At 46.2% G+C, this 20,127-nt stretch overlaps 1 protein-coding gene across 4 annotated transcripts in view; it reads right to left on the bottom strand.

Annotated features, from left to right (window-relative positions):
• Window positions 1-20,127, bottom strand: part of PEMT (phosphatidylethanolamine N-methyltransferase) — an 83,250-nt gene that overhangs the window by 13,967 nt on the left and 49,156 nt on the right. For all 4 annotated transcript variants that reach the window (XM_074320783.1, XM_074320781.1, XM_074320784.1 and 1 more), the window contains exon 3: window positions 1,432-1,547. In XM_074320783.1, the coding sequence (XP_074176884.1) occupies window positions 1,432-1,547 (116 nt within the window). The remainder of the gene's footprint in view (window positions 1-1,431; window positions 1,548-20,127) is intronic.

Genomic DNA, 20,127 nt, shown 5'->3' with positions numbered 1-20,127 from the left:
AAAACCAGGAAGTCGGGGCTGAGCCCAGTGCCCACCTGTACCGGCCCTGTCAGGGGGCTTCTCCTGCTGAGGCTGAGGCCGCGGTGGGCAGAGGACCACGGCCCCTTCCCTCAGGACTTCCTACCCCCCTGGGCCGTGGGACCTTGAACATATCACTGCTGCCGAGCTTCACCTTTTCCATCTGTACCATGGGACTCTGTCTAGAGACTACAAATGTGAAAGTGTTCCCTGGGGCACGAGAGCCAAGCCGCTTGCCCCTTTATGTGGTGAGGAAGGTCTCTCTGGAGAATGTCTTTATGTCACTCGACTCAGAGCAGGTGCCATGGGTCCCACCAAGACCCTTGAGATACACACCCTGGCCTGGAGCAAAGAAGAGAAGAGGTGACAGGCAGCCGGTAAGGCCAGGAAGCACAGGCCAGGAGTCAAAGGTCCTGCGGGAAGGCTGGCCTTGGCAGGGCTCCCCGACCACACGTCCTGGGCAGCGGGAAGAGAGCGAGTGCGTACGGCACAGGCGAGGCTGGGCCACACGCTCACACACTCAGTGCATGAGTGTGAGTGTGAGGGGCCCAGTCAACATCCGTGACCTTGCCCTTGGCATCTACAGAGGCCCACTTCCCAGGTGCATGATGCTTCATTGCAGCTCTGTGCCCCCACAGCGAGGGTGGGGCGGCGCCAAGCAGCCGCTGAGACTCAGCCCCCAGCGATGGCTCCGTTTTCTCATTTTTAAAGGACTGCCCGGGCCACATTCAGCCCATGAGCTAATGTGCCGCTGTGGTGGTTCTCATGGAACCCCAGGAGGTGAGAACTAGGCTCAGGGCCAGGCCACGCTAGGCACGCCACATCTGACCACTTGACCCCACCGTCCTCTCCACAGCCTTGCCCTCCCCAGGGCACCCTGCCCTGCATCTGGGCAGCAGAGTGTGCTCCCATGTTCTGCAGGTGGTGCTTCGGCATCTAGAACAAGTTCACCCTCCCTGGCCTCTTTCTCTGATGGCAAAAAGTCCAGAGGTGGCCTGAGCCGCTGGCTGACACCAGCCCAGATCTGGGCGAGGCCCCGCTCCCCGGGGGACACCCGCCTCTTGCTGGAACTTCCTGGAGGGGCTTCTACAGAGGCTCTGTCCACCCACTAGTGGCCAGGATGCGAGCTTGGGGGCCCCCCAGGCCTTGTCCTCTGTGCCTGGATCCCCTTGTCCTCTGTCCCTTCCAAGGTCAAGAGGACTCCTTTGTGACAGGAGTCTAATGGCCCAGAAACGGAAGGGGCGGCTTGCTGTGGCATGAGGCCTTGGAGAGCAGAATCCCTGTGCATTCAGACACAACACTCCCATGTTTTGATGGGCCCCAATACCCCCAATAGTGGCCGCGTGGCACCTCCGTGTCCTAGATTCTTACAATTACCCGATTGTATTGGGCGACCCAGCTGGGCGGGCTTACCAGTGCGAGCGCAGGACGTTCAGAAGCACGATGGCCCCACCCAGTGCGTAGCAGGCCAGGTAGGGGGAGCCGAAGGCCCGGCTCAGCTTTCGGGTTTTCTGTTCCCATCTTGCGACCTGAACGGGAAAAGGGAACATGGCAATGTGACATGTGTGTTGGGAGACGCCCAGGGTGAGGGTGGAGGGAGGAGCATAGCTCTCTGCTCCCTGAGCCCCCGATGCTGAGGAGAGGGAATGAGGGGAGCAGCTGCTCTGTGGCTCTCAGGTCAGCTCCGCAGGGGCTCCCACACATCCTCAATCCCGTGTGGGTGGGCCACACAGTGCTGCTGGAAGCACCCTCTTCCACCAAACACCTCAGACACCTCAAGAAGCAGAAAGAGCCCTGGCAGCCCAGGAGGCGCCCTGAGCAGCGCAGGCCTTCCTCCAAGTCTGGAGCTCATCACACACAACTCCAAAGCCCACAGCAGACACAAGAAGACAGAGGAGAAGGATGCTGAAAACAGCAGGAGGAGCTGTCAGGAAGCCTGCAGACAGCAGAGCTGAGAGCACAGGACCGGTGCCCACGCCTGGCCCTCGGGGTGCTCTCACAACCGCACCCCGGCCAAGCCAAGAAAGGGCAACCTGCACCCGCACCCCTGCTTCCCCAGCTCCCCCGATGCACAGACTTTCAAGCTCTCAATTTTTATTTTATTTTTCAAACTAATCACATCTACCCTCAACCTTCAACAGCTAACAGTGGGGCAGAATGAACAGACGGCTCTAACAAGTGCCCTTCCTGCCTGTGTTTATCTCCAACGCCCCAGCGGCCCAGCAGCCAGGTCACTGCCAAGTACACCACATACACTGGTGAATGAACACGGCAGGAGGGGGGGGGTTGGAGGTGGGTGTAAACAGGCAAATTCACAGGGTGCAGCTAGAGAGGAGGCAGCTGGGAGTCAAGGTGGCTTCGCTCTAATGCCCCAAATGTCCCTCATATCCTACATATGGAGTGTCCATCCTCCCCTCCTCTGCGTCTCTGGCGCTCTACAGAAGGGGGGGGCTCTGGGCACACCCCATCCCCCTGGGCCTCAGCAGCATTCTCTCTGTCTGCCTGCAGCTGCCCTGCCCTGTCTCCCAGCAATTAATTTGGGGGGAGGGACCAGCGCAGCCACATCCACCCCCATGATGCCCCCCACCCAGCTCTCCCAGCCCAGGCCTCTCTTCCCTTTCCTGGTGACAGGCAGGGGGAGGGGGTACAGGCTGCAGTTTACAGGAGGGAGAGTCCGAGAAAGTGGCTCCTCCGCCTTCCCTCCTCACATCTCCACTATTGGCACCGTGCCCCATTCTCCCGAAAGAGAAACAGAGAGCCAAGCCCTCCCAGGAGCCCAGGCAGGTGGCTGACCTGAAAGACACAAAGAGCAGCCAAGCCAGCAAAGCAGCAGAGGAGGAAGAGGAGGACCTTTCACAGTGACCCATCAGAAAAAAAGACAAGAACTACAAGTACTGAACTATCAAAAAAGAAGAGAAAAAATCAAAGACAAAAAAAAAAAAGGAAACAACAACTAAAAAAACAACATATATATATAAAAAAAAAATCTAAGAAAAGAGAAAACAGAGCAACAGGCTTACCTCAAGAAAAAAAAAAAAAAAAAAAAATCTCAAACTTTACACCTCAAAAAAAGAAAAAAAAAAAAAAAAAAAAAAAAAAAAAAAGTAAAGAAAGAAAGAAAAAAAAAAAGAGAGAGAAGAAAAAAAAAAAAGAGAGAAAAAATAAATAGATAATAGAAAGAAAAGATATAAAAAATTTTTAAAAAAAAAAAAAAAAACAAAAAAAAAAAGCTAAAAACCGAGAAAAAAAAAAGAAAAAAAAAAAAAAAAAAAAAAAAAAAAAAAAAACAAACACACTGTAAACACACAAAGGATTCCAAGAGACTACTTACTATATGCCAGCAAATTGGATAACCTAGAAGAAATGGATAAATTCCTAGAAAACACACAACCTACCAAAACTGACTCATGAAGAAATAAGAAACCTGAGCACACTGATTATTAGTAATTAGATTGAATCAGTAATAAAAAGTAATAAAAAGAAGAAAAATGAAGAAACCAGAGTTTTTTTCTGAGAGATTTTCTAGAAATTCTAAAAGACATTACAACAATTCTTTCAAAAACTTTCAAAAAACTAGAAGAGAAGAGAAGACAGGGAACACTTCCAAACCAATTTTCAACCCCAGCATTACCCTGATACCAAAACCCCACAAGAAAAGAAAAAGAAAAGCCAATTATATACCAAATGAACCAATGAAAAAAAATCCAAAAAAAAAAAGCAAAAAATTATTAAAACAAAATTATTAAAAAAAAAAATGTGGTGTGTGTGTGTGTGTGTGTGTATACATATACAATATAATATTATTATAAAAAAAAGAAAAAAAATCTTGCAATTTGCGAATGGTGGGATGGTGGATGGATTATGATGTGATTGTGTGAGACACAGAAAAGAAGAAAAAAATACAAATACTATATATATATATGTATAACAACAAAAAACAAACACACAGACACAGAGAACAGACAGGTGTTTCAGGAGGCAGGAGGGGATGGGCACGGTGGGTGAGGGATCAAACAAAACAAACTTCCAGTTATAAATAAAATAAATAAATCTAGGGGTGTATGTAATGGTGAGGTGAACTACTGTAACTACACTGCATGCATTGCATTTTTGTTGAAAAAAAAAAAAAAAAAAAAATTTCTCATCAAAAAAAAAAAAAAAAATAATTATGTATGGTGGCAAATGTTAAGTAGACCTGTGGTGATCATTTCACAATATATACATATATTGAATCACTATGTTGTACGACTTCAACTAATATAATGTTGTATGTAAATTATACCTCAATAAAAATTTATTTTAAAAAAAATAAAAAAAAAAAAAAAATCATAAAACATGGGATTTTTATCAGGGATGCAAGGATGGTTCAACATCTGCAAATCAAAAAAAATGACATCCCACATTAACAAAATGAAGGATAAAAAAAAAATATCATCATCATCATATGCAGAAAAAGCATTTGACAAAATCAAACATCTATTTATATTTTTAAAAAAAAACAACAAGGGTATGGAGAGAGAGTACCACATAATAAAGGCCACGATGAATGAATAATGTGCAGCTGATATTGTGCTCAAAAAAAAGTTTAAAACTTTTCCTCTAAGATCAGGAATAAGACAAGGACACCTACTCTCTTCTTTTTTATTCAACAGTGTTGGAAACTCCAGCCAGAGCAAGTAGGCAAGAAAAAAAAATAAAAGGCATCCAAATCAGAAAGGAAGAAGTAAAACTCTCACTATTTGCAGATGGCATGATACTAAAGACTCCGCAAAAAAACTGTTAGAACTAATAAACCAATTCAGTAAACCTGCAGGATTCAATATCAATATATAAGAATCTGTTGCATTTCTACACACTAATAATGAACTATCGGAAAGAGAAATGAGAAAACAATCCCATTTACAACTGCATCAAAAAGAATAAAATACCTAGGAATGAATTTAACCAAGGAGGTGAAAGACCTCTACACTGAAAACTATAAGACATTGATGAAGGAAATTGAAGAAGACACAAAGAAATGGAAAGATATTCCGTGCTCATGGATTAGAAGACTGTTGTTTAAATGTCCATGTTACCAAAAGCAATCTATAGATTCAATGTGATACTGATCAAATTCCAATGACATTTTTCAAAGAAATAGAACAATCCTAAAATTCATATAGAACCACAAAAGACCCCGAATAGCCAAAGCAATCTTGAGAAAGAAGAACAAAGCTAGAGGCATCACACTCCCCGATTTCAAACTAAATTACGAAGCCATAGTAATCTAAACAGTATGGTACTAGTATAAAAACACACATAGATCAATGAAACAGAACAGAGAGCCCAGAAATAAACCCACACATGTACACTCAATTAATTTATGATAAAGGAGCCAAGAACATACAATGGGAAAAGGACAGCCTTCAATAAACGGTGCTGGGAAAACTGGTCAGCCACATGCAAAAGAATGACGCTGGACCCCTACCTTACACCATACACAAAAATCATCTCAAAATGGAGAAAAGATTTGAACGTAAGACCTGAAACAATAAAACTAGAAGAAAACATAGGCAGTCAACTCTTCGGTGATGATTTGTTTGGATTTGACACCAAAAGCACAGGCATCAAAAGCAAAAACAAACAAGTGGGACTGCATCAGACTAAAAGCTTCTGCACGGCAGAGGGAACCATCAGCAAACTCGCGCAGCAAGTGTGGGCAGGACGTCTAGGCAGAGGGAGCTCCGGGGGAAGAGCAGGGGTCAGTGACTGTCTGAGAACCCGGGGCACCAAGACACTAACAATAAGAATCGTAATAATCGTTGGTGCAGACAATTTCCACAGTGCTTCTATGTGCGCTCACTGGGCCCCCGAGAGGAGGGGGATGCTGTTAGCTCCACCTACATACGAGGCAGCAGAGGTCCCTCAGCAGGGACTGGTGGAGCGGCAGGGCAGCCCCCCTGGCTCCTCACCCAGGGCTCCTTCTAGAACGGGAGGCCCCTCTCTCCAGCCTCCTCATTAGCCCAGCTGTCTTTGGCACACCTCGTTCCCAGTATGTGATTTTAAGTACGGCTTTAAAGTCCATTGATTTTTTTTCCTCTCCCAGTTGATGGGATAATGCTTTCAAAAGGACACTGTAGACTTAAAAATGACATAAGGTGTCACGTCCTCATGCCTGAGGGGCCTGTGAGCCTCCTGCAAGCCCAGCATTGAGGGGAGCACCACACAGGGAGTCCGAAGCCTTGGCTGCCGGAACCAGATCTGCCTGCTCACCCTCCTTGCGTGGGGAAGGCAGTTTTGCTCTCTGGAGCTGTCTGCCCAGCTGGAAAATGAGGTGGAAGGGGGAGCAGGCGGTGTTCTGTGCTCTCACTGAGGGCTCTGCCTCTCAGAAACCCGCCACCTGCGACGTGGATGCATGGACAGTGCGGCCCATCTGCATGACGAACGCTACTCAGTGGCACAAAGGGACAGCCGTCATCAACTGTATGCGGAGCCAAGGATTCAGGCGCATTCCAGTGCCCGCTGTCTAACTGCATTTACATGAAGCTCTAGAACAGGCAGAAGCCTCCCATACTGACAGAAAGCAGAGTGGCAGCGCTGGGCCTGGGGGCTGCAGCAGAAAGGGGAGACTGCCCAGGAAGAGGCATGAGAGAAACTGTTGGGGAAGGGAATGTTCTAACTCTTGATCCAGGTGTTGTTTGCACGGGCATATACATTTAACATTTAACATGTTAACCTGTGTGAAGCGTATATGCCCATGTAGGACTCATCAGACTGCACCCTTAAACTGTGCACACCATGCGTGCACCACACCTCAAGAAAGCCGATTTTAAAAAATCCAGTCCTTGCTGAATCTGAACTCTAGTGCAGATTGGAAAGGCTGCCGGTGTCCGCTGCCAGTGTCCACAGACCCTGGCAGACTTCCACGCGCTGCCCCACAGCGTCCCGAGTCTGTCCCTGAAGAGGGGTCTTTCTTCTGTTTTAATGAGGCTTACTGGACGTGTCAGACCCCAGCCCACAGCCCAGCCCTCCCACTGCTTCTATCGTCACAGCACACTCCTGGGTGATGGCAGGGGAGCCCGTTCTGCAGCCGAGCAAACCACGGGCTCAGAACAGCCCAGGCGAGCACACAGGCCTTGGGAGGCCCAGGCTGGGCCCTCCACCAGGCTTCTGCCGTTCAGGGGACAGTGGAACATCTCTCGGCCTTCCCCGACCTCCCAGATGGCCCCCCATACCTGCCCCTTCCACTGGGAAAAGGTGGGATAATAAACGCTCTTTCAGATCAATCTAACTACAACAGGTGGTGGGCCCAGGCCAGGCCTATGGGAAAGGGAAGCGGAGACAGTGTGTCCGATGAATGACTACTGTCTGCCTTCTGACTGACCTGTATGGGATCGGGCTATGACGTCAGGGCAACCAATATATCAGCAGCTAAGAGCCTCACTGAACCCAAGGTTAATTTCTCTCCCTGCTGTTGCTGCCGCTTCTCTCCCTCAGGTGCCCAGCTGTACACTTCACCCAGTTAGGACGGAGAAGACAGAAACACGGCCACAGGGCGCTGGCCGCCAGGGGCCAGGATGTGGAATGACATAGGTCACCGTCCAGCAGGCTATGTACACACGTGGCAGGAGGCAGAGTGATGGGACGGTCTGCTGTCCCTGCTCCTGGCTTTTGTATCTCCTAGGCATCCAGTATCCCCAACCACCCCTTACCCCATGCCCAAATTCCCTCTCACTAGAGCTGCCAGATAAATATGGGTCACCCCGGTGAACTTGAATTTCAGATAAAGAAATCAAATTTTAATATGTTTCCCCAAATGTGGCATTACCTGAGATCTGAATGGAACTGGGGCTCTGTATTGTGTACACCACATTGCAACCCTGATTCCCCCACACCCGACCAGGGTCACCCAGCTCAGCTCTGTAAATAGGCAGGCCTCTGCCTCCAAAATGTTGATTCATTTTCTTTTTGCAGATCTCTCCCACAGGTTGTATGGGGACAGAAGAGACAGGACACAGACTGATGGAGCAGGAGGGAAACCGAAAGAAGATGGATTCCAGGGGTGCCATGTAGCCTTGACAGCCACAGCCAGCTGCCTGTCTATAGGCAAGTCATTGAATCCCACGCTACCTCCCCCGAGTCAGCTGTAAAATACAAAAATGACGGTAATTCCTTACCCACCTGGAATGACCAGAGCAGGCGGGCCTTCACACCTCAGGCTTCCAGCACATAAGCCCCACATGCCACCTGCCCCGAGATGGTCAGTCCCAGGAGCGGCAAAGATAATGCTCCTAAATCCACAAGAAAGCGGAAATCTGCCTTCAGTAAGTCCCTGAGACAATGTGACATGTTTGAGCCCGGAACCACCAGCATCACATGGAATCATGTCTCTGCCACTAAGACAGAGGCTGCTGGCTTCAAGGCCCAGGCACCACAGGCACAAGCGCAGTGTGTGACTGGTTACGTCGCTGACTCATGACTTAGCACTGCTACGTGTAAAGCAGCACAGGCCACGGCTGGGATCCCGGGCCCAGGCTTTACAGACTATGTGCCCTCGGGCCATTTCCTGGGCTTGAAACAACAGCAGTTACTTACCACAGAGAGTTGCTGAGGGATTGTACAGGACGGGCTCAGCCTGGGACCAGGCAACAGTGTGTCCTGGGGAAACCCTCACTCAGGTATGCGGACAAGCCGGTGGCACCTGTTAGAACCAGCCAAGCATCCTGCGACTGACTGCGCATCTCACTGGGGACACAGCAAGTGTGTGACAGCAACTGAGAAGAGGGAGGCATGTGGGTGAAGGCAGTGATGGAGGTGGACTCCGGGATGCCTTCTCAGTGGCTTCAGTCCAAAGACCAGAGAAAGTCGCCAGGTTGGGAAGGCTTTGAGAAATACCCTTCCACTCCATCCATCCATCCGTCCATCCATCCGTCCGTCCATCCATCCATCCATCCATCCATCCATCCATCCGTCCGTCCGTCCGTCCGTCCATCCATCCATCCATCCACCCACTCATCCATCCATCCCTCCTTCCATTTTTTCACCCTTCCTTCCTTCCTCCCTCCCTTCCATCCATTCACCCACTCATTTACCTATCTGTCTACCCATTCACCTGACATTTACTGGGGGTTCTGCTAGAGGCCAGATACTGTGCTAGACAGTAGAATGGTTTGAAAAGAAAATAGGGGGTGGAGATGGGGAGGGAAGCCATAGAAAGTCATTCGTAACAATGGTGCTTGTTTTTATGCAATCTATGCAATGTAACAATGATAATTAAGCCAAGGATGAGTCATGGAAACACCAGCCCAGGTCCTTCCGCCAGGTGTCCGCAGGACAAACGCCAGGGCCATGGGAGGAGACCGTCAGAGCCCGTGCAGAGGTGGAGAGCACCTCTCCAAATTGTGAGGCCCTTTTCCAGAAACATCTTCTTTGATGCTCAAATTTCCTACGTGTCCTTGAAGTGAGGCCCCTGAGGGTGGATTTTTTGAATACCGCGTTTGAAGTGAGACAGAGGCACCTTCATGTTCGTTAAATGACTAATTGTTGCACATCTAACCTGGTGCGCAGCAGCATAGCATGCTGGGTAAGAGGGTCAGGTTCTGGGTCCAAACACCAGCTCGTCTACTTACTAGCTGTACGGCCCTGAGTGGATCATTTCCCGTCTCTCTGCCTCCATTTCTTGACCTATAACATGGAGCTGATTATATCCTACCTCCTAGCGTTGCTATGAGGCTTAAAAGAGCTGATGCACACAAAATGCTCAGGGAGTGTCTGGAGTGTGGCACTTTCAGATGATGGGGGGCTGTTTGTTTTCTTTCTGGTGTGGACAAGTGGGTGGGAGTTGAGAGGCACAAAAAGAGCCTGGCTGTCGGCCTAACAGGCCACTGCAACTCGGATGAAGAAACTCTGTTGTGAACTGGTATCCCTGAGTAGAGAGACAGAGCCTCGGTCCCAATGGGCACGAGGCCAGCTCAGCGGCCGGCCCTCCCGCCTGGCCAGACCTGCTCTCGCTTCCATCGCTGCGCCCGCTCAAAGCCCAGCTGTGGCCGCAGGAGCTCTGAATTCCTCAGCTGAGTCCTGCCCCCCAAGCCTAGTCTGGGATTCTCAACCAGAGGACCCAGGGCATGTTACGGGGCTCAGTGAACACCCCAGAACTGAAGCACAGGGTGACGTGCTTTCGTGTTGTAACTTTTGCTGAGGAGGAGCCAGTTTCCATGAGCTTTGCATGGGGACCCATGGGCCCAAGGTGAGAACCAATGATTTAGCCCCGTTTTCCTTCTTTTCAGATGACGTGGCACATGCTCCCACCCAGACACACGCAGGTGCTCCTGTCTTTCTGCCGTCCTGCTTGTGCCTCAAGCACCTCCTGCCTGCAATAGGGCCCCACCCCACCCACCGGATTCTACGCTGCCCACCCTCGCTGCACCCCAGCCACACCCAGAACCTCCTCACTCTTGTCACACACTCACCTGGGGAATTTTGGGCCTGGCTTACAGTTCAAACAACATCCCACCTCTGTGTGTACTTGGTGTTGTACCTGGCACAGGGCTGCAGTGCCAGGAGAGGCCCAGTGAACGCTGGTCTGCATGAATGAATGAATGAATGAATGAATGAATGAATGAATGAATGTACATACAACAGCTCAGAGGCCTCCCACCAAACCTGACTCGTTAGTAACTTCTCTGACTTTCTGTTTCCACCCACCATGCAGGTGGTTCCATTTAAAAGTGAGCAAGGGCTCGGAGGGGCCAATGGGGACCAGAAGAGGTGGGGAGCCACTGATTGGGGGCTGGGAAGCTCCCGGAGGAGGGGTGGGGCCCAAAGGCCCTTGGGGAAAGCAAGGTGTGAGGCAGAGCCAGGGCTGCCCGCCCCAGGGAGCCCTGGGCCAGAGCGGGCGGAGAAAGCCAGCTGTCCTCCCGGACACTTGCCCGCCCTGCCCTCCCGGGTGTGCACAGCCGCAGCGCCTTGTGGTGCCTGCCCTGCCGTGGCCAGGGTGCCCTCAGTGCTCAAAGCCATGAGCCTGGTCTGGAACCCTTCCAAGAATGCAGAAGCAGCAGCACAGGGCGGCATCCAAAGGCCCCACCGCTGAACCATTCTTGCACTTCACTGCTGCCTACGACCTCGGTCAGCCCTTACCTTCCCACTCAACACTTTCCGCCAGCTTGGTACAGTGAATAAATGTTTTGAGGTACACCCAAGACTTTCCCTTGCAGTGAGTTCACATCTGAACTGGACTGCCTATGAGAGGATCCCCAAATACTTTGCAAGCCACAGCACAAAGCTTTTTCTTAACCTGGTACCAACTGCCCATCCCGACAATCCAGGAGGTTCCAGCACAGCAGCGCGACCTCATGTCACACCTGAGGGGGCCATGGTGTGGGGAAGGGAGGCGAGGCATTCCTACCTCTTCACACTGTGTATGGAGATGTCAGAACACTGAAGAAAACTTCAAGGGTCCCCATCTGGCTAAAAAGGGACACTTGGAGCAACAAAACTATAGAAAATTGAAATATGTCTAACACATGACCACACACATCGTCATCATCAATCTCTTTGGAGGTTGCTAGGGCCCTAACACATGGTTTTAAAAAGGGGGGGAAATGAAGCATTCATCCTGCTGTAACCAAATCACTGATGAGGAAAAGTTCTTCTTTATAGAAAAATCACAGCTAATAAATGGAGGAGGAATGACAGCATGCAAACATCACTATTTGCAACTCCTAATGAGCTCAGGACCCAGGGGCACTCGTCAGTGATTGACACACTCAAGTGGAGAACCTGACAATGCAGGGTCAGGCTGACCTCCAAAACCCACTGGTCAGTCTCAGCGTCAAAGTGGGACTTCCTGATGTGACACAACAGAAGTTTGAGGTTGAACAGTAAGAAACTGTCATTTTGGACTTCCGGAAAAATGGCGGCGTGAGGTGAGCCTCTGTAAAGCTCCCCTGGAATTTACAACGAATCGAACAACAAAAACTCCACAAAGGACTCCCTGCACAGCAGACAGGCAAGACGAAGAGGCCCACTACCGACTGAAATCACCTACAGGTGGGAGATTCGCGCGAGTGGAGGGAGGAGGAAAGGGAGAAGTACGCGGAGACGGAGCCGCGCGGGCGCAGGACGCAGACCCAGCTCAGTGCCCCGAGCTCGCTGCATCCCGGAACCACCGTAGCTGCGAGTGAGGGAAGAACTCGGACTGCTAGGGCTCCGCCAGGGCTCCACAGGGCTGAGGGGACAGCATATAACACGGCTGAACCCAACGCTCACGGCAGAGACCTCGGAGAAAAGACTGAGGGAAGAAGGCTGAAAACGGTGGTTTAAGCCCGCACTGCCGAGCAGAGAACGGAGCCTTAGGCACTGAGACTAGCCGCCCCCTCCCCCCCTCCCAGAGCTCGCCCCGCCCCCACCTGCCCGGTGCTAGAAGCGAAACAGTAGCAGTGTCAGATCAAAACAACAGAAAATTTGCTGTTTTGAGAACTGTGGACCGCAAACACAAATTCACAGCCCAACTAGTTCCGGCAAAGGGGAGAGAGCTGTGGAAGCAGGACCGGCTGTGGTGGTGGTCGCCGCCATTGCTCTGGGCCACCTCTCACAACTCACCCCGCCCTGACCCCACCTATCTGGGCGGATCCCTGCAGGAGTAAACAGAACTGCTGAAACATACGGGCTCTGAATCAGGAGCTGGAAGAGCTTTGGAACATCAAAAGCTCTCCGCATACCCACCGGGACACTGCGCCCTGTGACCTAGACGAACTATTAACAGAGGAGAAGCCCGTCTCCCAGGGAATCCCCCCATTGTGTGAGAAGTTGGAATAGTGCAGAGAAAACATAGCACTACCGTGTGGGAGAAGAAAAATAAATTGCAGTTGGAGAAATAATAAAACATTCTACCAACAAGTACTGGAAAACAAAAGAAAGACCTCTTCCTATCAACCTGTTGCAGAAGTCACTCCTGTAGATGTCTAGGAAGAGAAATAGTAAACCAGTAATCGCCATGAATAACCAAGGCAACAAGATAGCTCAGAAAGAAAGTGAAAAATCTCCAGAGAAGGCACTTAAAGATACAGAAATATGTGACTTAAATGACAGAGAATTCAAGATTGCAGTTCTGAAAAACTCAACGAGATACAAGAAAACACAGATAGGCAGTTAAATGAACTCAGAAACTCAATCAAAGAACAGCATGAGCATTTTACGAAAGAGATTGAAATTTTAAAAAGAACCAAATAGAATTTCTGGAGATTAAGAACTCAATAGAAGAAATTAAGAATGAAATAACCAGCTTAGGTAGTAGAGTTGACCAGATGGAGGAAAGAATCAGTGACATCGAAGATAGAAACCTGGAAATGACACAGATAGAAGAAGAAAGAGACTTGAGACTTAAAAGAAATGAAAGAACTCTACAAGAACTTTCTGACTCCATCAGAAAGAGCAATATAAGAATAATGGGCATACCAGAAGGAGAAGAAAGAGAGAACGGAACAGAGAATATATTCAAACAAATTGTCGATGAGAACTTCCCAAATTTGTGGACAGAACTGGACCCTCGAATCCAAGAAGCAAATAGAACACCTAGTTACCTCAATCCCAACAGGCCTTCTCCAAGGCACATTGTATTGAAGCTGTCTAAAATCAACGACAAAGAAAGAATCCTCAAGGCAGCCAGGGAAAAGAAGACGGTAACTTACAAAGGAAAGCCCATTAGATTATCATCAGATTTTTCAGCAGAAACTCTACAAGCCAGGAGGAGTGGAACCAAATATTCAAACTATTGAAAGAGAGAAATCATGAGCCAAGAATAATATATCCAGCAAAGATATCCTTTAGATATGAAGGAGGAATAAAGACCTTTCCAGACATACAGAAGCTGAGGGAATTTTCTAATACACGACCTGCACTACAAGAAATACTAAAGGAGGCTATTCGACCACCATCAACAGGGACAATTTGTGGCAACCAAAACTCAAAAAGGGGAGAGTAAAGGCCTGAACCGAATATGGGAATGGAGAAAGTAAGCGTGCTGAAGAAAATGGAATACTCTAAATATCAAACTTTCTTTTACATAAACTTAAGGGTAACCACTCAAAATAAATCCAGAATTGAAATATATACTGAAATAAAAGAAGAAACAGAGGGAAACATCATAGAATACCACCACACAGAAATAATAGACAACAACAAAAGGCAAAGAAACAATGGAGACACAGCCTTACCAGAAAACTAAAGATAGAATGACAGGAAATCCTCACATATCAATAATCACCCTAAATGTAAATGGACTGAACTCACCAATAAAAAGGCACAGAGTAGCAGATTGGATCAAAAACTAAACCCAACCATATGCTGTCTCCAAGAGACACATCTCAGCTACAAGGACAAGCATAGACTCAAAGTGAAAGGGTGGAAATTGACACTCCAAGCAAATGGTACCCAGAGAAAATCAGGTGTAGCCATAATGATATCAGATGAAACAGACTTCAAGGTGAAAAAGATAACAAGAGACAAAGATGGACATTTCATAATGGTGAAGGGACTGTACAACAAGAAGACATAACAGTCATCAATATTTATGCCCCCAATCAGGGAGCACCAAATACACCAAGCAACTACTAACAGAACTAAAGGGAGAAATTGACCAAAACACAATTATACTAGGGGACTTAAATACATCATTGACAGCTATGGATAGATCATCCAAACAGAAAATAAATAACGAAATAGTAGCCCTAAATGACACATTAGATGAAATGGACATAATTGACATTTATAGAGCACTTCATCCTAAAACATCAGACTATACATTCTTTTCTAGTGTACATGGAACATTCTCAAGGATAGACCATATATTGGGACATAAAATCAGTCTCAACAAATTTAAGAAGATTGAAATCATACCATGCATATTCTTTGATCACAAGGCTTTGAAATTGGATATCAACTGTAAAAAGAAAGCGGGAAAAAACACAAATACATGGAGATTAAACAACATACTTTTAAAGAAGGACTGGGTCAAAGAAGAAATTAGAGGAGAGATCAAAAGATACATAGAAACAAATGACAATGAAAATACATCCTACCAAAATTTTTGGGATGCAGCGAAAGCAGTAAAAAAAAAAAAAAAAAAGGAAGCAATCACACCCATCAGTGTCGAATGGGCTGGAGACCTCAGAATTTAAGTGCTTCTTAAACAACTTAAAACCAACTTTCCTTTTTTTAGCACCCCACCGCATTCTAACTCCCAGAGATGACTGGTATTGCCTGTTTTTAAAAAAATAAATTTATTGGGGTGACAATGGTTAGTAAAATTACACAAGTTTCAAGTGTGCATTTCTATAATACAATACATCATCGATTTATCACATTCTGTGCTCACCACCCAGAGTCAGTTCTCCTGGCATTGCCTTTGGATTCCACCGTATGAACTGAGTTTTCTCACTGACAAGGAGTTTGCAAAATCCATTAGCTTTGGTCCATTTACTTTACTGTTTCCAAAATTTTGTTATTGCCCTTCTATTTTCCTTGCCATTGTGGGTTTATGTATTTTGTAAAAAATCTTTTGACTCTTGTTTGGAAAGGAATTAAATTAATTGTTGTGGTCAAAAAAAAAAAAAAAAAAGAAACTGTCATTTTGAAGGGCAGCTGGTCAAATATTGGTAATTTTATATATTTCAACTGAACACGCAGCACATTCTATGAAGTATTCTTTATTTATATTTAACTATCAGTTTACAGTAAACACAGGAAAACAGAGGAGCACAGATATAATGACCCAAACCCAGGAAATTCCTCTGGACAAATGACTCAGTTTCTGCAATAACTAAATGACATGGAAAGAAGAGATGGGGGCAGTACTGTAGGTTACAAGGGACTGAAGAGTCAGGTCAACAAAACGCAACACGGAGACCTTATCTGAATCCTGATTCAATTCAAACACACCAATTATAAAAAGATACTTTTGAGATAATCAGGGGAAATTGAATATTCAGTGATATTAAGACATTATTGCTGTCCGTTCTACTTTCCGCCAAGACGGATGGAGTTTAGCCTCCCATCTGAAACAACCAAAAAACAGACCAATGTACGTGGCTTTCCAGACACTGGACATGAACGAATGAAGGACATTGATTTAAACCTAATCATATCAACTAAATGCCGATAGCCGAAATATCCCAATTAAACAACAGAGATTGTCAGACTAGAAAAAAAGCAAGACCCAACTATATGCTGGTTACAAGAAATACAAATTTGTATCTTTATAAAGATACAAATTGGTTAAAAGTGAAAGGACGACACCAGAATCAAGAGGAAGCCCCCGTGCTTACATCAGCATCAGACAAAGGAGATTTCAGAGCAACCATTATCACCGCGGGCAAAGATCTTTTCATAATTAACCAAGAGGACATAACAATCCTAAACATTCATGCACTGCGTAGCAGAGCTCTACGGTCCCTGAAGCAAAACTGATGAAACTGCAAGGAGGATTAAACAAACCTTCGATTACAGTCAGTATTTCAATATCTCTCAGTATAGGTAGAATTAGTGGACAGAAAATCAGAAGGTTACAGAAGATTTGAATACTATCAACCAATTTGCCCTATTCACGTTTTTAAAATAGGTCACCCAGCAATGGCAGAACACACATTTGTTTCAAGCGCACACAGGACATTTACTAAGATAGACCATATTCTGGGAATTAAAACAAGTCACAATACCGTGCTTCCCCGAAAATAAGACCTAGCTGGACCATCAGCTCTAATGCGTAATTTAAAGCAAAAATTAGTATAAGACCTGGACTTATTTTACTATAAGACTGGGTCTTTAATTAATATAATATAATGTAATGTAATGTAATGTAATATAACATAATACCGGGTCTTATATTAATTTTTTGCTCCAAAAGACGCATTAGAGCTGATTGTCCAGCTAGGTCTTATTTTCGGGGAAACACAGTAAATTAAAAACAATCCAGGGGCAGCCGGATGGCTCAGTTGGTTAGAGCGTGAGCTCTGAACAACAGGGTTGCCGGTTCGATTCCCACATGGGCCAGTGAGCTGCACCCTCCACAATGAGACTGAAGACAGCAAGCGGCCACTGAGCTTCCGGAGGGGCAGCCGGATGGCTCAGTTTGTTAGCGCGCGTGGTCTCAACAACAAGGTTGCCAGTTCAATTCCTTCATGGGATGGTGGGCTGTGCCCCCTGCAACTAAGATTGAAAATGATAACTGGACTTGGAGCTGAGCTGCACCCTCCACAACTAGACTGAAGGACGATGACTTGGAGCTGATGGGTCCTGGAGAAACACTGTTCCCCAATATTCCCCAATAATGAAAATTAAATAAATAAATAAAAGAATCCAAATTACACAAAGTATGTTCTCTGACCACAATGGAAATAATCAGAAACCAATTACAGAAAGATCTGTGAAAAACATCTCCAAACATTTGGAAACTAAGTAACACATTTCCAAAAACTCAACTCATGGGAAAAAGGGAAATTAGAAAGGTTTTGAATTGAATGCAAACGAAAACACAACATATCAAAATCTGCTAAAGCAGTACTTAGCAGAAATTTCTAGCACTGAACACCTATATTAGAAAAAAAGAAAGGTCTCAAATCAATGGTCTCAGCTTTCACCTTAAGAAACTAGATAAAGAAGAAAAAATGAAACCCATGTAAGTAGAAGAAAGTTTAGAGCAGAAATTAATGAAGCAGAAAATAGAAAAACAATAGGGCAAATAAAAAAAAAAAAACCAACATGAATAAAACCTCTATCCAGATTAATTAAGAAAATATGACATAAATTCTCAATATCAAGAATGAAAGATATCACTACCGAGTCTGCAGATGTGAAAAGGACAATAAGGGACAACATGAACAACTTTACACCAATAGTTCAGTCCAGGTCCAGACAGCTTCACTGGTGAATTCTACCAAACACTTACGGAAGAAAAAAATATCAATACGTACAAATTCTTTCAAAAAAAATGGAAAAGGAAGGAACATTTCCCAACTCATTCATGAGGCCAACATTAACTGATACCAAATCAAAGACATTACAAGAAAACTAGAGACAAATATCCCATCTGAACATGGATGCCAAAATTCTAGACAAAATGTCAGCAAATTAGCTAATGAAATCCAACAATATATTCAAAGGAAAATACATCATGACCAAGTGTGTTTTATCCCAGGAGTGAAAAGGTAGTTTAACATTTGAAAACCAATCAGTGTAACTCACCATGTAAACAAACTAAATAAGAAAAACATGATGATCACCTTAATAGACACAAAAGAGCAAAATTCAATGTACATTCTTGACAAGTTCTCAGCACACTGAGACAGCAGAGGGACTTGGCCGGGGGCGGAAGGAACCGGACGGCCAGGAAGAACGCTGGATACGCTGAACACAAGAATGCCACCATCCCATCACTCGCAACATAAAAATGCAGAAGTAGCTGATTAGTACTCCCACACAGATGTCAGAACCACTGTTCCGCGTGTGCAGGTGATGAAGGTTTGGCCGCTTCCTGGATTGGTGATGAGCAGCCCTCCCTCTTGCCCCATAGCGCAGGTGCAAACACAGTTGCCAGGCTCTGTGGCTGGTAAAGAAAGCCCGCCTTTTTCAAACCGCCCGCCCTTTCGCACAAGCCCGCTTGTCCCAGCTTACAAAAGCAGCCGAGCAGAGCCAGCCCCCAGGCCAGTTTGGAGGACCTTGCTTTCCTCTGTGCTGCCTCCCTTGTGCTCAAGCATAAGCTTAATAAAATTTGTCTGGAACTTTTTCTGGAGTTTCCTGTCTATTTCTATCGTGGGGAACCCAAGTATCCCAACGCCAGTCACAGCACTATGAATACAAGGAAACTGCCTCATCCTCACAAAGAGCATCTATGAAAAACCTACAGCTCGTGTCCCACTGAATGTTCTCCCTTCCATCGCAAGTCTGCCCTCCCCACCCTACTCAGCACTGTACTTGTAACAAAGTGAAATGCTCTCTCTCTGACTCCAGCTTGTCCAAGCCTGCTTTGTTCCCCACGGCCTTCAGGCTGATAGTTTCTGCTTAGTCTTGCACATGGACATGCGCTCATTACAGGAATTCTGCTTGTGGCTTGAGGAGATGGGGGCACAGGTATTATTTATCAGAGATTTGCAGGACCTCGTGACCAGACTCACACCAACTAGCACTACCTTCCTTGGACCCCTGCTGGCGCCCAGATGTCTTTGATTGTCAATCACCTCTTGCCCCTCCCATTTCCTTTCCCTCGACATAAAAGAAGCCTGAACTCTGTACTCGGTAAGATGGATTTGAGGCACCACTAAGGCTCCCACCTTCTTGGTTGGTGCCTTCTTGATCAATAATGCTTTCCTTACTCCAAACACTGATGTACTGAGTTTTGTCCTTTCAAAGTGTCGGGCACACAGACTTTGGACCGGTAACATGCTGAAGGTTCTAGGGAGTTCAATAAAGTGAGGAAAAGAAATAAAAAGATCACAGAGGAAGAAGCAAAACATTTTAAATTTCAGACACATGATTATCTATGTAGAAAATCTGATGGAATCTACAAATATATGTAAGACTGGTACACTGAAAACTGTGAAGCATTGCTGAGAGAATTTAAGAAGACCTAAAAGAACGGGCACATCCAGTGTCCACAGGTCTGAAGACTCAGTACAGACAGTCCCCAACTAACGATGATTCAACTTAAGATTTTTTGACTTTACAGTGGTACAAAAGCAATGTGCGTTCCGTAGAAACTGCACTTAGAGTTTTGCTCTTTTCCCGGGCTAGACCAGCAATGTATCATGCAATACTCCCTCGTGAGGCTGGGCAGCAGCAGTGGGCCCGCTCCCAGTCAGGCATGCAAACACTCTACAGTGATGTATTAAATGCATTTTTTATTTAGGATATTTTCAATCTACAATGGGTTTATCAGGATGTAACCCCATTGTATGTCAAGGAGAATCTGTATTATGAAGGTGTCAAGTCTCTCCTGATGGGCCTAGAGATTCAATACAATCCAAATTAAAATCCCAATCGACTTTATGGTGCAAATTGACAACTTGATTTTAAAATTCATATGGAAATGCAAAAAACTTAGACTAGCCAAACAACTCTGAAAAAGAACAAAGTTGGGCT

The sequence above is a fragment of the Rhinolophus sinicus genome, linkage group LG15 (assembly GCF_036562045.2).
Source record: "Rhinolophus sinicus isolate RSC01 linkage group LG15, ASM3656204v1, whole genome shotgun sequence".
NCBI lineage: Eukaryota > Metazoa > Chordata > Mammalia > Chiroptera > Rhinolophidae > Rhinolophus > Rhinolophus sinicus.
The sequence above is the reverse complement of the archived record's forward strand: the minus strand, read 5'-3'. Positions and strand labels throughout refer to the sequence as shown.